The sequence below is a fragment of the Podarcis pityusensis genome (genome assembly GCF_964106645.2).
Source record: "Podarcis pityusensis genome assembly, chromosome: 8".
NCBI classification, from domain to species: domain Eukaryota; kingdom Metazoa; phylum Chordata; class Lepidosauria; order Squamata; family Lacertidae; genus Podarcis; species Podarcis pityusensis.
In genome coordinates, this window is record NC_138033.1 from 89,418,591 (window position 1) to 89,435,051 (window position 16,461).

The window sequence follows — 16,461 nt, forward strand, 5'->3', positions numbered from 1 at the left end:
CAGCTGCAGCTTCTTCTAGATCCGGGATGGGGAACCATTTTTAGCTGGGGAAAGGGAAGTTTCTTTTGGTAACAACTTAGGAAAGCATATAAGTGAAGGCCAAAACTAGATATAATACTAGATGTGTCACTTGGAAGCACATCAGGCATTTAATTTTTTTAATAAAAGACATGTTACAGGGGAGGCATGATTTTCATCTGTATACAGTCCTTGGGGAAGGAGGGTTTAAAGCATCCTTTGCCAGCAATGTTTGATTTCTGGGGCTATAAAGTGAAGGTTTATGCAGAGTGTGGAGGGTTAGTTCTTCATAGTTCCCATTCAGTTCTGTGGAAGAATATAAAAAGGGGCCACAATCTGGAGACTGTAACTAATGTTTTTGCTCTACTAGCACAAGAGCACTTTCACTAATGGAGGGGTGAGTTTCAGTGTTGCACAACAGAGGAATCCAGTGCAACAGTTGCATTAGCAGCAACTCGTAACGCAACAGATTGTGCAATCCATTCTGCAGCAAAGTTACCAGCAAGCCTCTCATGAATTATTTTGGGAAGCCAACTTCCGCTGGCACAAAACATTTCTCCAGATGAACAAGTATACTGCTGACTGACTCTAATGTAGAGCTGCATTAGAAGTGACCCCTGGGACTTGACATGGAACAACATCAAGCCTTCACACCAGTCAGTCAGTCAGTCAGTCAGTCTTTATTGTTTCAACCATAGGTAAAAGCAGAAAACAAAAATTGGAATAACAATTGGGAGGGGGAGTCACCATAGCAATACAATCTTACTTATTCATCACACTAGGAGAAAGTAGGAAATTGGCTCAAGCTTTAAAAGCAAATCTTGCCACTGCTACAGGGGTCTGAAAATGGAAGAAAGTCGGTGCTCTGCAACTCAGACCAGCCACCAGCGGCATTCGCCTCAAGAGAAGGATCCTTTGCATCAAATACTGGTCACAGCAACAAGAAGGAAGAAACAGATTTGTCACCTCCAGGGTTGTCCACAAATATATTATATTATATTATTTAAAAGCATTTCTAAAACATGTAAAAACAAAAACAAAAAAACCTCAAAGCAATGTACAACAAAAGCCAGGAGAACAGTAGCGCAAAAATATATGAAAACAAAAACTTAGAATTCAGGCAAATGAAGACAGGGTCCAATCTTGTGGGTCAGGAAAAGCCTGAGCAAAACGATACTAAGGCATCTGAAGCAAGCAATGATCAACACATATGGCAGAGGGAAGGGTGTTTTGTGATACAGTGGCAATCGTGGAAAATGCCCATTCTCAGGTCCCTGCCCCATGATATTCTTTGGGGTGCGGTACCATAAGTAGAATTTCCCCAGGTGGTCTAAGTCATCTTTCAGGTTTATACAGGGGCTGGCAGTCTTTCAGGTTCATTGCCCTTTCATGGTGTACCAAGGCTGTGGCACCCTGAGGATAGCTCCCATGTAGGGAGATTGAACCTCACACCATCTGTCCTAGTGATGTTGAGCATTCCACTAGATTGTCAGTGATATAATAGAAGCAGACACTGTAACGAAGCAACCTGGTGTATCCTCCATCCTAACCAGGGTGGAGGGGACTGTAGCTCAGTGGTGCAGCATCTGCTTTGTATGCAGAAGGACCCAGGTTCAATCCCTGACATCTCCAGGAGGGGCTGAGAGAGACTCCTGGTCAGATATCCTAGAAACCCACTGCCAGTCGGTGGAGACCACACTGGTCTGGATGAACCAGGGGTCTGACTCCGTATAAGGCAGCTTCTTGCAGATATGTCCAGTAGGTACCTGTATGGCTCTCCAGTCAGTCTCTCTCTCCCCCCCTTTTCTTTCTTCAGTTAGCATTCCATGACATCCTCAGTCCTCCCTGGGCTGGGGGTTGCGGGTAGAGATCCCCCCTCCTTGACTTTTTCAGTGTTCTCTCCCTCTTGCTTCCATTTCTGGCTTTAATCCTGTCAACACTCACCACCTGTGTTTGTTGTTAGAGGGAGCGAACAGCTGACTCTTGGCTATGGCTGTTCATCAGCTGTGACATGTGATTGAGCCCTGTGGCTCATAGCTATTGGCTCGGCAATCTGTTGCCAGCCCTATTATGTCCTCATAAAGGTACTACAAGAAAATTGTTGTGAGGCTAATAAAAACATACCAGATGTGCACTTGAAATTCACAGCCTCTGTAGGGCACAGCCTCAGTGATAACTTAAGGCAACCCAGTTACGCATAAGAAGCAGGCAGATTATTGCTGGAATTTCACAGCTGATGTGTGAACACTTCTGAAAATGCATAAGAGCAGAAAGTTTATCTGATTAAAGATTTAAAAAGTGTTGCCTATTTAGCTCTGGAGAGAGGAGGGAGTGATTTATTTTATAGCCGATACATCAGAGGAAGTAACACAGTAGGGGTGGAAGAGTAATTTAGGTTAAAGAAGCTTGCGTGTATGAGAACTAATGATTATAAATGGAACGTTAATTAATTTGGCTTGGAAATTAGGGAGGGAAGGATTTCATACAGTCACAGGAATCAAAAAGGAAGTTTCTTACTAGAGTCGGATAGATTTATGGAAATTGTTGGTTTTGCTCTTACTGCTGGGACTGTAAGTGTCCCCCAACCAAAGACCCCTCCTGGCACGACCTTTGAGAATGCCTGCTGCTTCTGTGCAGCTCCTTCCTACACTACGGAAGCAATGTCAGAAGGCCCAAATTTGGGAGAGGATGAGAGTACCCTGGGCAGCAAGGCAGGCCCTATCATTAGGCAGGGTGAGAAAACCGCCTTAGGTGGCAGGTGCTGGGCAAGGGGGCAAGGGGTGAGCATTCCCTCTACTGCCTACACAGCCTAATTTGGCTCTTATATGTAGAAAGGGAGGGCACCATCTCACCTGTTGCTTCAGGGAGCAAAATAACTTGGACCAGTCCTAATGTGCAATGATGGTAAGGGGCAAATGCTGTGAACTCCTCAACCATATGTTGTCGAACTCACTTGTTACTGAAGCTGCTGTGCTGCAAATATAACTTTATTCCAGCCTGTTTTGGTAGTTCACCTTTTAGTGGAATAGGATTGGTCTTTTTATTCTTGCTGACGGGTGAATACTTTTTATTATTCTTATGGTTTATTCTATGTTATGAATTTTGAAGTTTGTTAAGTTTTTCAGTACTTGAATATTTTGTAAGTTGCTTCTTTGAGGTATTTTGTAAAAAATGATGAGAAATATTAATATTGATATTACTAACAATAGCAATAGCAACAACTTGAGCAGAGTCTCTAAGAGATATTCCACCCATTGTGCAGAATGTGGCAGTAAAAGTGAGGCATTTTTACACTTCAAAAATCCTAGCATTTTTGCATAGTTTTGGGTGGAAGATGAACTGCTGTGGAACAGAAACAGTGCTGCATGCAATGATACAGAAGATAAACGCTAATGGCACCTCAGAGTCACCACTTGTCTTGTGCTGGGGGTGTCTTTTCATTTCCCTCAGTAGTATGTACATTTTTACAGTTCAGGCTTTCCCCCCACAAATTTTTACTAGTTTTCAAACAATTTAACAAATCCAATTCAATTTCAGTACAATATTCCCTTAAAATTTTGACTTCCCACCCTTACTTTCATGAAGTTTCTATTCAAATCATTCATCTACACCCACAAATGTAATATTTAGCTAAAACATGTATCCTACATTACATTCATTTATCATTCTCATTCCTTTTATATTTCAAGTCCTGCCTGCAATTTCATTTGACTAATATTTTCCTCAGTTAATTCAAAAAAGTTCTCTTATTTTTGCTGTCAATTTTGCCATTTCCATATAGTCCAATAATTTCAAATCCCACTCCTCTTTTGTTGGAACTTCTTCTTTCCATTTCTGTGCCTAGAGATTTCTGGCTGCGGTGGTGGCATACATAAACAATTTAAGCAACTTTTTGGGACCTGTGTCACTATTATTCCCAGTGCTTTTTTTTTCTTTAAAAATGTTTGGGGGGGTTCTCTCATTTTGACTCAAGAAAATCACCATTTTATAGTTCAAATTAGGGAAAATAAATACAGTATGTGGGGAAAAACACTGCCTTTAGCTCAGCATCCCACTAAAAAAAGAGGGCGGGAGACTGCGGTCCCTCAGTGGCTCAGCGTTCAGAAGAAGCCACCTTCATCCAAACAGCAGCAGCAGCAGCAGCAGCTGTAGTAGCACCAAGCTGTGCCAGGGACTCTGTGAGGGGCGGTGGGGGGAGAGGGGAGAGACAGCAGGTCGCCCTCTTAAGTCGCATGCACACAGGCACTGCCACGCATCCCTCACGCCCTCTCACAGAGCCTCTGCTCAACATCTCCCACCTCAGAGACGCTCATGAACCGCTGAGAGGCCGCCCTGCCTCCAGGCTGCTTCCATTCAGCCTTAGGCGCGTGCGCGCCCAGGAGAAAGTGGTGCATGGGGGCAGAGAGAGAGGACGCCACTGGCAGCATTCCCTCAGTCACTCCGCTCGGTGCCAATGCGCCCCCGCCCCCTCTCCCAAAGGCCAGCCAGGATCCCCAACTAAATACGATGCACTAAGGAAAAAAAGGAACTCACCCACAAAGAGGATGCCTCATCCTCTTTCTGCAGGGCGTGTAAGCTACCCAAATCCCCCACTACTATTGCTGCTCCTCCAAATGTTTAGGGGTACGCGTCCCCCCGTGTCCCCCCAGAAAAAAGCACTGATTATTCCCAAAATAAATACTTCAGGCTTTTTGCTAATGTCTATTTTAAACATTTCTTCAATTCATTATGTATCATTTCCCAAAAGCCTGCCACTTTTTTACAAGTCCACCACATATGAAAAAATGTCCCTTCAGACTGTTTGCATTTCCAGCATTTACTTGAAACAATCTTACACATCTTGGCCAGTTTATTAGGTGTTAAGGACCCACCTGTATATCATTTTCAAATCATTTTCCTTATACATTATACAGGCAGTATATTTCATATCTAATTTCCACAACTTTTCCCATGCCACCATATCAATATTATGTCCCAGATCTTTAGCCCAATGTATAATTGCGGGCTTAATCAGTTCATATTTTGTTTCTCATTCTAATAACGTTTTATACATTTTCAGAATCAGTTTTTCTTTGCCTTCTGGCACTCTTAATTCAAATTCAGATTAAACCATATGTCCTATCTTTCTTAAATAATTCATTTACTTGGTGGTATTAAAGCCATCCCGTCACCCACTCCTGAATTTCTTCCTGTGTTTTCAATTCACAACCATCTCCAGAAAACCTCTCTCTCTATGTACCCCATTCTGCTTCCATAGTCAATTTATTTTGAGCACATGCCTTTGTTGGAAATAACCGCAATGGTGTTTTCCTTCAAGAATTTTTTTATATTAGATCCACACACTATACAAACTTCTTCTTATAACATGATTTTAAAATTCTCTGTGGATCTTGACTTTCTCCTACCATAAATATGCATGCCACCCATAACCTTCTACATCAAGTAACCTCGTGTTTTTCAATACCATCCATTCCCTCATCCAACTCAAATGGGCTGCTTCAGAGTATAATTTTAGGTCTGGCAGTGAAAACCCTTCTTTTTCTTTAGCATACGTTAAAGTTTTAAATTTATTCCTGGATTTTTCCCCCTGCCAGATAAATTTAGATAGTTCTTTTTGCCATTGTTTGAAGCAGTTCATATTACTTATTACTGGTATTGTCTGGAATAGGAAAGACATCTTAGGGAGCGCATTCATTTTTATAGCCGATGTTCTTTCCAACAATGAAAACTTCCTTCTTTCTCATCTTAGCAAATCTAATTTCATGCTGTTCCACACTTTTGCATAATTATTTTAATATAACACTGCATTTTTATTTGTTATACTTATACCTAAATATTTCACCTTTTTTTCCTCCTTTACCCCAAGTTCTCTTGCAGAACTTTTCTCATATGCTGATCCATAGTTTTCACCAACATTTTAGTTTTATCCCTATTAGTATAAAAACCAGCTAAATCACCAAATTGCTTTATCATTTCAAATAGCTTTATCACATTAACCAAAGGGTTTACCACAAAAAGAACTACGTCATCTGCAAATGCCCTTAGTTTATAGGTTTGTTGTCCAATTTGGACACATCACAGCATTTCACTTTCTCTTATGTTCCTAAAGTTCAGGCTTACCATTTCACAAATCTGATAGGGCTTGGTGAATATTCATTACATACAAATCGGGCTTCCTTGCTGCATTTGTCATCCAGAACACTGAGCTTGAATGCAATGGAAGCCCAGCATGGGTATGTATTTTTGGCTGGAAGGCTGCTAATTTTTGTGATCTTTTTAAAAACAAACTAATCTCCTAGAGTTTTAATTTTTAATGTGGCTGGAAGCATCTTCTAATTTATGACAGGCTCTATTTGCAGGTGGTTTAACTGTCATGGCTGTTACTGATGGAAGCTGTGCTTGTGTTTATGGAGTGAGAGAAAGATGGCAGAATAACTAAATAAGAGGTGCCCAACATAAAGGGCCTCAATATGGCATGCAGCTCACCTCTCACACTCAAAACATGTCCATTATTTTCATGGCCAATAATGGTAGACTGGATCCATGGTCTTTCAAAGGCATTCCAGAAACCTCAAGTGATCCAAAATATGGAGTCCAGATGTCATGGACTGGTTGGATGCAGGGGAATGGTGGGAGGAACCAGCTGGGGAACCGCCAAGGGAAGAAGGCTCAGAGCATGGGAAGCGGTGGTGGGACAATGATGAGTGGTCAGAGGGAAAAGACTGGGAAGAGGAGGTGTCACTGAAGGGGTAACAGGGCTTAGTGAGCTGGGAGAGTGTGTGGCAGGGAGAAGTCCAGAATCGGAGGGTGAAGCTGAAGCAGGGGAGGGAGGGGAGGGAAGCCAAGAGGCAGAGAGGAGTCAGGCTGGAGAAGGTGTCTCCTCCTGCTGCTGCAACAAGCTCCCCTCTCTGCTGGTCTCCCAGAACCAGAAGAGGCATGAAGTAGAAGGAGCAAAGACAGGAGGCACACAGGCACAGTCTTTGATTGCTTGGGGAAAAACCAGAAGAGGAGGAGACAAAGACAGCTGTGGGGAGGTGAGGACCTTTCGTCTTGGTAACTGATCCATGCAGCAAGACCTAGTGGGGATGAGTTCCTGCGCTCATTAGGCCTCTGCCAAATCTGTGCAGATCCTGTTCTTGTTAATAAAGGGTTAACTCCAACGTGTACAGTGCGATTTACTGCTGGCGTACTCCTGTCAACAGACTATTATCTGGGCCTAAAGATTGGAGCAGTCGTTTCTGATCTTATGCCATCTCCATTGGTCATCTGTTTAAGCTCAATTTAAAGCACAATTTAAAGCATTATTACTATTACTATTTAAGCATATTAGTTATTTTTTACTTATAAGACTCCAAGTGACTTGCATTGGAAAACATATACATAAAAACATTATGCCACAGAAAAGAAGAGAAATTCATATAAACATTAACAGTCAATATAAAATATTAAAACATGATGATACTCCACCCAAGAGAAATAGAAAATTTTGGTACCACCCTAGCAATGAAATGACCTGCAACCCTCCCTAGCCCAGAATAATAAGACACATCAACATGGCAATTTTGTTTAAATGGCAATCCATGCCAGCAGTGTCATTTTGGTTGATTTCCCTTAAAAACTCAACAACTTTTCTGTCCGGATTTTCACTGTTTGAAATATGGCAACTCCAGTCTGGCAGCTCGGCTGTCCTTGCTGAGAGAGCAACCAAAATGCAGAGCAGGGAGAGATGGCAAAGGTTTACCTACTCTGCTGTTGTCCTGGCTTCTGCTTCTCCCATGTAGCTGTTGTGTATAAATGGCCTCTCGAAATTCATCACCACTGTGTGTGGACAAAGGAACTGGGAGGACTAATTTCTTAAATTCCTCCAGGGGGAACAGAAATTTCTTTTTCCCTGCTCCCAAGGTTTGTTTTAGGTTTTTTGGTGGGATGCCAAGGCAAAGGGCAGAAGCTGTCAGGCCACCATTTTACATCCTTTTTTTTTTTTTTAATAAATATTTTATTGAAATTTTTAAGTTGCAATATAATAATCAAACAAAATTATAACAAAACATAACATACTTTCTTATCTTCTTGTGACCTCCTCACATCTCCCGCCCCTACCTTCCATGTTAAAAAAATTTTTTTCCAGCAAATTATCACCTTACTTCCATCCTCACTGTCTAATTATCCATTAAATTTATCCAACTGTTTGTCCAAAATAAAAATTGTTTTTTCTTACATTTTCTTATCTTCCTACTTCTCTTCATCTATTTTGATGGTGCCAAATTGTTTATGATCAAGCATCCTGCTTAGCATTCATACAATTTGCAATATTTTTGCAAATAAATCTTAAATTTTTTCCAATCTTCTTCTACCGTCTCCTCTCCCAGATCTCGGATTCTGCCGGTCATTTCAGCCAGTTGCATATAGTCCATCAGTTGCATCTGCCATTCTTCCAGTGTGGGTAGATCTTGAGTTTTCCAGTGCTTCGCGAGAAGTATCCTTGCTGCTGTTGTGGCATACATAAAGAATATTCGATCCTTCTTTACCACCCCTTGGCCCACCATACCCAGAAGAAAGGCCTCTGGTTTCTTAGAGAAGGTATACTTAAATACCTTTTTCAGCTCATTATATATTATTTCCCAGAAAGCCTTCACTTTAGGGCAGGTCCACCAGAGGTGAAAGAATGTTCCTTCCTTTTCTTTACATTTCCAACACTTATTATCAGACAAGTGGTATATTTTTGCAAGTTTGACTGGTGTCATATACCATCTATATATCATTTTCATTACATTTTCTTTCAAGGCATTACAAGCAGTGAAGTTTAGCCCAATAGTCCACAACCTTTCCCAGTCCTCAAACATGATATTATACCCAATGTCCTGTGCCCACTTTATCATGGCTGATTTTACCGTTTCATCTTGTGTGTTCCATTTTAACAGCAAGTTATACATTCTTGAAAGTACCTTAGTCTTAGGCTCTAACAATTCCGTTTCCAACTTCGATTTCTCCACCTGGAACCCTAACTTTTTGTCAAGTTTAAAAACTTCCTTAATCTGAGCGTAATGTAACCAATCTCGCACTTTATCTCTCATTTTCTCCATACTCTGCAGTTTCCAATTATCTCCATCCTTTTCTAGTATTTCCCAATACTTTGGCCAATTGGCCTCCATGTTGGGTCTTTTTCGGGCCTTAGCTTCCAATGGTGAAAGCCACCTTGGTGTTTTATTCTCCAATAAGTCTTTATATTTTGTCCAGACATTAAACACTGCTTTTCTGACAATATGATTCTTGAAAACCTTGTTAATCTTAACCTTGTCATACCATAAATATGCATGCCAACCAAAAGCATTATTAAAACCTTCCAAATCCAGCACATCAGTGTCCTCGAGAAGTAGCCAGTCTTTTAACCAGCAGAAAGCTGCTGATTCATAGTAGAGCCTTAAGTCTGGCAGGGCAAAGCCCCCTCTTTCTTTCGCATCTGTTAGTATCTTAAACTTAATTCTGGGCTTTTTGCCCTGCCAGACAAATTTAGAAATATCTCTCTGCCACTTCCGAAAGCACTCTGTCTTATCCACAATCTGTAATGTTTGGAACAGAAACAACATCCTTGGCAATACATTCATCTTGATAGCAGCAATTCGGCCTAACAAGGAAAGTTTCAGTCTTGACCAGCTGTCTAAATCTCTCTTAATTTCTGACCAACATTTCTCATAGTTATCCTTAAATAAACTCAGATTTTTTGCTGTTATGTTTACCCCTAGATATTTAACTTTCTTAACCACATTTAACTCTGTCTCTCTCTGAAACCGTTCTGACTCTGCATCTGTCAGGTTTTTCCCCACTACCTTAGTTTTCTGCTTGTTTAATTTAAATCCCGCCACCCGACCAAAGTCTTGAATTATTTGTAATGCTCTTTTCGTACTAGATTCTGGCTCCTGCAGGGTCAAAACTAGGTCATCTGCAAAAGCTTTGAGTTTATATTGTTTCACTCCGACCTGTATTCCTTCCACCAACCGGTCTCCTCTAATCATATTCAAGAGCACCTCCAGAACTGAGATAAATAACAATGGGGAAATAGGGCAACCTTGTCGTGTTCCTTTTTCAATTTTAAACTCTTCTGTAACCACATTGTTAACTATCAATTTGGCCTTTTGTTCTGAATAAATTGCGTCAATCCCATTTTCAAAACCCCGTCCCACTCCCATCCCTTCTAAGTTCCCTTTCATAAATTTCCAAGAGATGTTGTCAAAGGCCTTCTCCGCATCTATAAAAATTAGCACTGCTTTTATGTTGACATCTGTTTGCAAGAGTTCCAAAATGTCAATAATGTTCCTTGTGTTAGCAAACAAATGTCTACCTGGGAGAAAGCCTGCCTGATCTTTATGGATTACTTCATTTAGAACTTTTTTAAATCTACTTGCTAAAATGTCTGCAAATATTTTGTAATCCACATTTAAGAGGGAGATGGGACGATAGTTCTTGAGTTGTGTCTTTTCAGCTTCCGATTTTGGTATCAATGTGATAAAAGCTTCTTTCCACGATTCCGGCGCCTTCTTCCCCTCCATAATTTCATTGCTGACCTCCATCAATGGTTGTATCAAATAGTCCTTCAATATCTTGTAATACTTGGAGGTCAGCCCATCTGGCCCTGGAGATTTGCCCAATTTCATGTTCTGAATGGCAAGCTCAATCTCTTGTGGTGTTATTTTACAATTCAGGATTGATCTATTTTCTTGTGACAATTTTGGTAGACCATTCTTTTCCAAAAATTGTTTAATCTCAGCCTCGTTTTGCGGCCCTTGTGTATATAATTTTTTAAAGTATTTCTGGAAGCATTTTCTAATATCCACGGGGTTCTGAATGTTTCTTCCTTCAATCTCTAAATTAGTAACTGTGTTTAGTTTTTGTCTTTTCTTCAACTGCCAAGCTAGCAGTTTCCCACATTTATTTGCAGATTCAAATGTTTTTTGTTTCATTAGTTTAACTTTCCACTCTATTTCCTGGTTTATCAATTTAGAATATTGTGCTTGGTATAGTTTAATTTCTCTCAGAATCGGCTGTGACTTCGGTTTAGATCTTAACTTCTTCTCTAGTTCTTTAATTTTCTCCAAAATCTTGTCTTTTTTCTCATTTTGTGTCCTTTTCTTTACAGCATTCTGTTGTATCAAGAACCCCCTCATCACGGCCTTACTTGCGTCCCAGATAATTCTTTTTTCCACCGAAGTGTTCAAATTTATCTCAAAATAGTCCTTCAAAGCTTTTTGGGCCTTCTTAATAATTTCCTGGTCTCTAAACAAGTTGTCATTCATTTTCCATCTAAAGGAGCCGGTTGGTAATAGTGTCATATCCATCTTTACCGCGTTATGGTCGGAGCAGGTCTTTGGGCAGATTTCCACCTTTCTGATCTTAGGTGCCAGACCTCTAGATATCCATATTTGGTCGATTCTTGTCCATGTCAGTTGGGCTTCCGAGAAGAATGTTCCTTCCCTTCCCAGGGGGTTCTTTATCCTCCAAATGTCAATCAAGTCCATATTGTCAGTCAGTTCAAAAAAAGTCTTAGGTAGTCTGCCATCTTTTGTCACATTTTGATTTTGAGACTTATCCATATTAATTGAAACCACGCCGTTCATATCTCCCATCATAATGATGTTGTCGTAGTCCAGATAGTCCAGGACACTCTCATGCAACTTCTTATAAAATTCTGATTTTCCCTCATTTGGTGCGTAAATTCCTAATATCAAGAACTTCTCTCCTTGGTGTTGTATCTCAATTGCCAAAATTCTTCCATGTTCATCTTTAAAAAGGAATTTAGGTGACAGGCTCTCTTTTGCATAGATCACCACTCCTCTCTTCTTCACTCGGTCCGAGGATATAAATTCTTGGCCTAATCTTTTATTTATTAACACTTTTCTGTGTAGCCTAGTCACATGTGTTTCTTGCAAACAAATAATGTCCAATTGTTCTTTTTTCAAAATATGGAATATTTTTTTCCTTTTCTCCGGAATGTTAGCGCCATTTATGTTCCAACTCAGAAGTTGCAGAGACATCCTGAATAAATCTGTTATTTTTCAAGGGGTGGTTCCTTTTTTTCTGAATCTTCAGTGTCCAAGGGTGTAGGTACAGCAGATGCTCCAGGCCCAAATGGTGTTTCAATTCCTTTCTGTAGGTCCTCTCCGTAAGCAGTCAAAAATTTATCTCTGTCTTCCAGTGTTTTGATTTTGACCTTCTTCCCTCTAAAAGTAAAAGATAATCCCTGAGGAAATTCCCACCTAAAGCTAATTGCGTTGCTCCTCAACAATCTAGCCAATTCGGAGTATTCAGATCTCAGGTCCAACAGTTGTCTCGGGATATCTTTATAAATTTCAATTCTTCTACCCAAAATGTCCAGTGACTTTCCGTAGTGCAAGCCCAAAATCTTATCCCTTTCCTCCTTCGATCGCAAGGTTATCAAACAGTCTCTGGGCTTGTCTTTCCTTGCAAATTTCCCAAGTCTAAAGGCTGACACAATTTTAAAGTCCTTCTCTTCTATAAGCCAAAACTTGGAAAACTCTTTGGTCAGGAACTCAGTTAGATTCCCTTCCTCAGCTTCTGGAATTGACCTTATCCTTAGATTATTTTCCCGATTCCGAAGTTCTATCATGGATAGATACATCTGTTGCTCTCCGACCTGTTTGCAGAGTGGCTTTACCTCTTGTTCTAATTTTTCAACTTTTTGACTAGTAGCCTCAGCCAATTTTCGATTTTCTACAGTATCCTCAGTCAACTGCCCAATTGCTTGTACGTTCTGTGCCACTTGTCCAGTTATTTGATTTAGGCAGGCTGTATTTTGATCAATCTTGGCTGTTTGTTCATCTGCTTTCTTATCCAGAGATTCTACTCTTTTGTCCAAAGATTCCAACTTTTCATAGATTTTCTCTAGAATTGAAGCAGTTGTTCCTGAAGCCATATCTTCCAGTTGCAGCTGCTCAGTTTCTTCTTCCGCTGCCGACGTTAAGATAGGTACAGATGATCTGCGTGCCTGTAAGGCCGAGGTTAAGGTTGTTTGTCTAGTTCTTGGTCCTCTTTTTCTTGTGCCACTCATTCCAAAGTTATCTACAAGTCAAGGTCGGTCTGAATTATTCCCATGAGAAAGTAGCAGCCCAGAGACAAACAGTCAAGCAGGAGGAAAGGAAAGAGAAAGTAAAATAATGTCACTGCTATTGGTCCCAAATCCTCTAGAGGGGGCTTGAAATGTCTTGAGGGAAGAAGTCCGATCAAATAAGATCAATAAGGTTGATTTTAAAGTCCCAGGACCTTCAAACTAATGTTTAGCAGAGTTGGTATTAGTAACATAACATTGTTTCTGACAAGTGCTAGCTAGTATTTCAAAGTAACAAATCTGTAAATGCTCAGAAAGTTACTAGTCCAGATACACAATAGCCAAGTTTGCAAACTGACAGCTCTTCTGTTCTCTGGGCAGCCCAGATACCTGGGTTTCTCAGTCCAAATTTGTAGTTCCCACAGAAGAAAATTAACACAGTTCAAATAGAAAGTAAGTCCAATAAAATATATCTTTTCTTCGTCTAAAAGTAGTTCCAGTGGATGCTCAGATCGGATGATTTAAAAAGCCTCTACAAAAGCTCCACTTCTCCAGCTCTTTGCTTTATAGTTTAAATAGCAGCGGAAGACGGACTTCCTTTTAACGTCTCTCCGCTTTCAGCCAATTTTCTTTAGATTTAGAGTCCAATTTATAAAAGTCCCTCTTTACTCACGGGTTGTAGCTTCTGGTTCCGAATTTTTGAGGAAAAAAGGTCAGCGCTCAATGACAGCAGCTGCGCGGCTTCACTCTGCGGAGTAGCGATCAACTCACAGCGCCGCAACCCCCTCTGCGATCCGAGGCTCCTTACGGGGTCTCTTCAACGTTTCAGAGGTCGCTTTCGGCACCCGCCGAGTCCCACGTCCATAGGCTCTTGCTGCCTATGGTTTTTCCGTGCGGGTCTCCGCTTTGCCGTAGCGGACGACCCAATTCCGCAGAGCTTCCCCCTCAGCGCTAGAGGAGGACCGCCATTGCCGATTCGCGCCGCCTCCGGAAGTCCACCATTTTACATCCTTCACAATGCTCTGGATGTTGTGTGTCATCATGGGGTGCTGTTGCTTCTTTGGGTCAGGGAACAGCATCCACTATGATTAGATGGTAGACTATATTCAGCTGTAATTTTGCAGCATGGTCTTCTCTTTCTGGGGAGGGGGACACAGTGAGAAAAATAAAAACATCTCAGGCCACATACCCCTTGAAAAATGTCCTTGAGAAATTTGGGCTCAAGCTTAGCATAATGTGTTTGATACAAGTTTGCAGCATCAGTGTTACTCACACTGGGGGATGCTTTGGGGGGTGTAAGGGGCAGCTCACAGGAAATGAGTCCACTGTCAAAGCTGTCCATCTATTCCAGCTTAACCCGGTTTTCTGCTACCTGTCGCTGTTTGACTTCTGAGGATGCTTTTTGAAAATGCTGATGAAGTATACACTTGTGCGCTAGAGTCTTGTAAGCATTGTCTCCTCTCCTGAGCCTCTTGAAATCAAACGTTTGGGCAGGACAAGGATGCATCTATTGTAAGATGCCCAGAGTGGCTGGGGAAACCCAGCCAGATGGGCAGGGTATAAATAATAAAATTGTTGTTGTGGTTGTTTAAATTGTGGTGGGGAATTTTTTTTAACCCAAGGGCCACATTCCCTTCTGAAGACCATAGTGAGGCCTGTAGGGCTGCATTTGGGCAACCTTCTGAAGACCATAGTGAGGCCTGTAGGGCTGCATTTGTCCCCTCAGCCAGTGAGTTGCCAGTCCTGATTTAGATGCAGGCAGATGAAGGGCTGTTATGAGAACCCTCAGCTGCTGAAGTGGCTTGCAGAGAGTTCCTCTGCTGTTTCTGTTGGAAGTTTGGGTGTGATCCAGCGTGCAGAAAAGGGTCTGCATGGTGCTTAAGCAGAGTAAGGGGCCTCCAGATTCACAGGCTAACCCTGTACCTTTAACTTGTATGCTAACCTCTCTCTGCCCTTTGAAATTTAGACTGATAATGTGTTAGCTTATATCCTTTTTACAACTGCCTCCTACTCTTGGATGTATTTTCTGAGAACAAAGGGGCAAGCATGGCTTCTTTGTTTCTCCAGCTACTTAGCTAGCTAGGACTATAGAACTATTTCTCATCAAGAATGCACTTCCCTTAATAAACACAAACATTCTTATTTGGAGCCAGGCCAGGGCTAGTCTTCTTACCTTCCTAGCTAGGTAATTTCACTGACAAGGCCGTGCTTCTAGGTCCAACAGTTTCCATGTTGGCAGGAATGCAACAAGTAATTGTTCTTTATATCAGGCAGCAGTGTTGCATCCTTTTTTGTTGCCTGGGGCACATGCCCCAAGCAGGGCATGGAGGGTCAACAGAACCCACCATGCCAGGCCAGCCCTTGCCACCAACACCATGGGGTGCATGTGCCCGTTCAGCCCTGCCCAACAGAACCAAGTGGGGCTGTGCTGTGTCACTGCCCATCCGTGCAGGGAGAAGCCTGGCTGGCTGACGTGGCCCTTCGCAGGCAATCCTTCCCCCTGACGCTGGCTGGGCAGCTATTCAGCCAGGCTCAAGGCCCACAGACACCGGCAGCAGGCAGGGTGGGACGGGGATCCCTGTGGGGGGCACCTGACTTGTGCCTAATAATAATAATAATAATAATAATTTATTATTTATACCCCTCCCATCTGGCTGGGTTTCTCTAGCCAACAAAATATTTAAAGTTACAGATAGGTAGCCGTGTTGGTCTGCCATAGTCAAAATAAGAAAAATCCTTCCAGTAGCACCTTTAAGACCAACTCATACCAAGTTCTCATACCAAGAACTAACTTAGTTGGTCTTAAAGGTGCTACTGGAAAAATATTTAAAATACAATAAAAACCAGACATTAAAAACTTCCCTAAACACGGCCTGGGCTACAGCCCCCCTGCCCCCCCCCCACTATACCCCTGATATCAGGGGTAGCCAACCTGGTGCTTTCCAGATGTTGATGGGAGCTGGAGTCCAACAACATCTGGAGAGTCCCACATTAGCCACTTGCCTTTCATCCCAGCCCACTTCTCCTATTCCTTCCCCCTTTCAGATGCCTCATGATTTCAGGCGGATGTCTGAAATGGATCCGTCAGACTCAGAGTCCTCAAAATCCAACCACAAGATCTGGTGGTACCAGAATTTGCATCTGAGTCTGGCCCTCTTGCGACTGCTGCCTTTGACATGCATAACATCCTTGCTTCTTCCTTCTCATCCTCCAGGGCAGCGACAATGAATCGGTGGATAAGAACAAATGCTGTACGCTCTGTAACATGTCCTTTACTTCAGCCGTCGTGGCTGAGTCACACTATCAAGGGAAAATTCATGCCAAAAGATTAAAACTGTTGCTAGGAGAGCAGCCAACGTTAAAGGCCACAGGTAGGTCCAAAT

At 41.9% G+C, this 16,461-nt stretch overlaps 1 protein-coding gene across 4 annotated transcripts in view; it reads left to right on the forward strand.

The window, feature by feature from the left end:
• The window catches only part of ZMAT4 (zinc finger matrin-type 4), a 237,808-nt gene that overhangs the window by 142,174 nt on the left and 79,173 nt on the right, over positions 1–16,461 (forward strand). For all 4 annotated transcript variants that reach the window (XM_081016453.1, XM_081016452.1, XM_081016454.1 and 1 more), the window contains one exon: positions 16,293–16,449. In XM_081016453.1, coding sequence (XP_080872579.1) covers positions 16,293–16,449 — 157 coding nt within the window. The remainder of the gene's footprint in view (positions 1–16,292; positions 16,450–16,461) is intronic.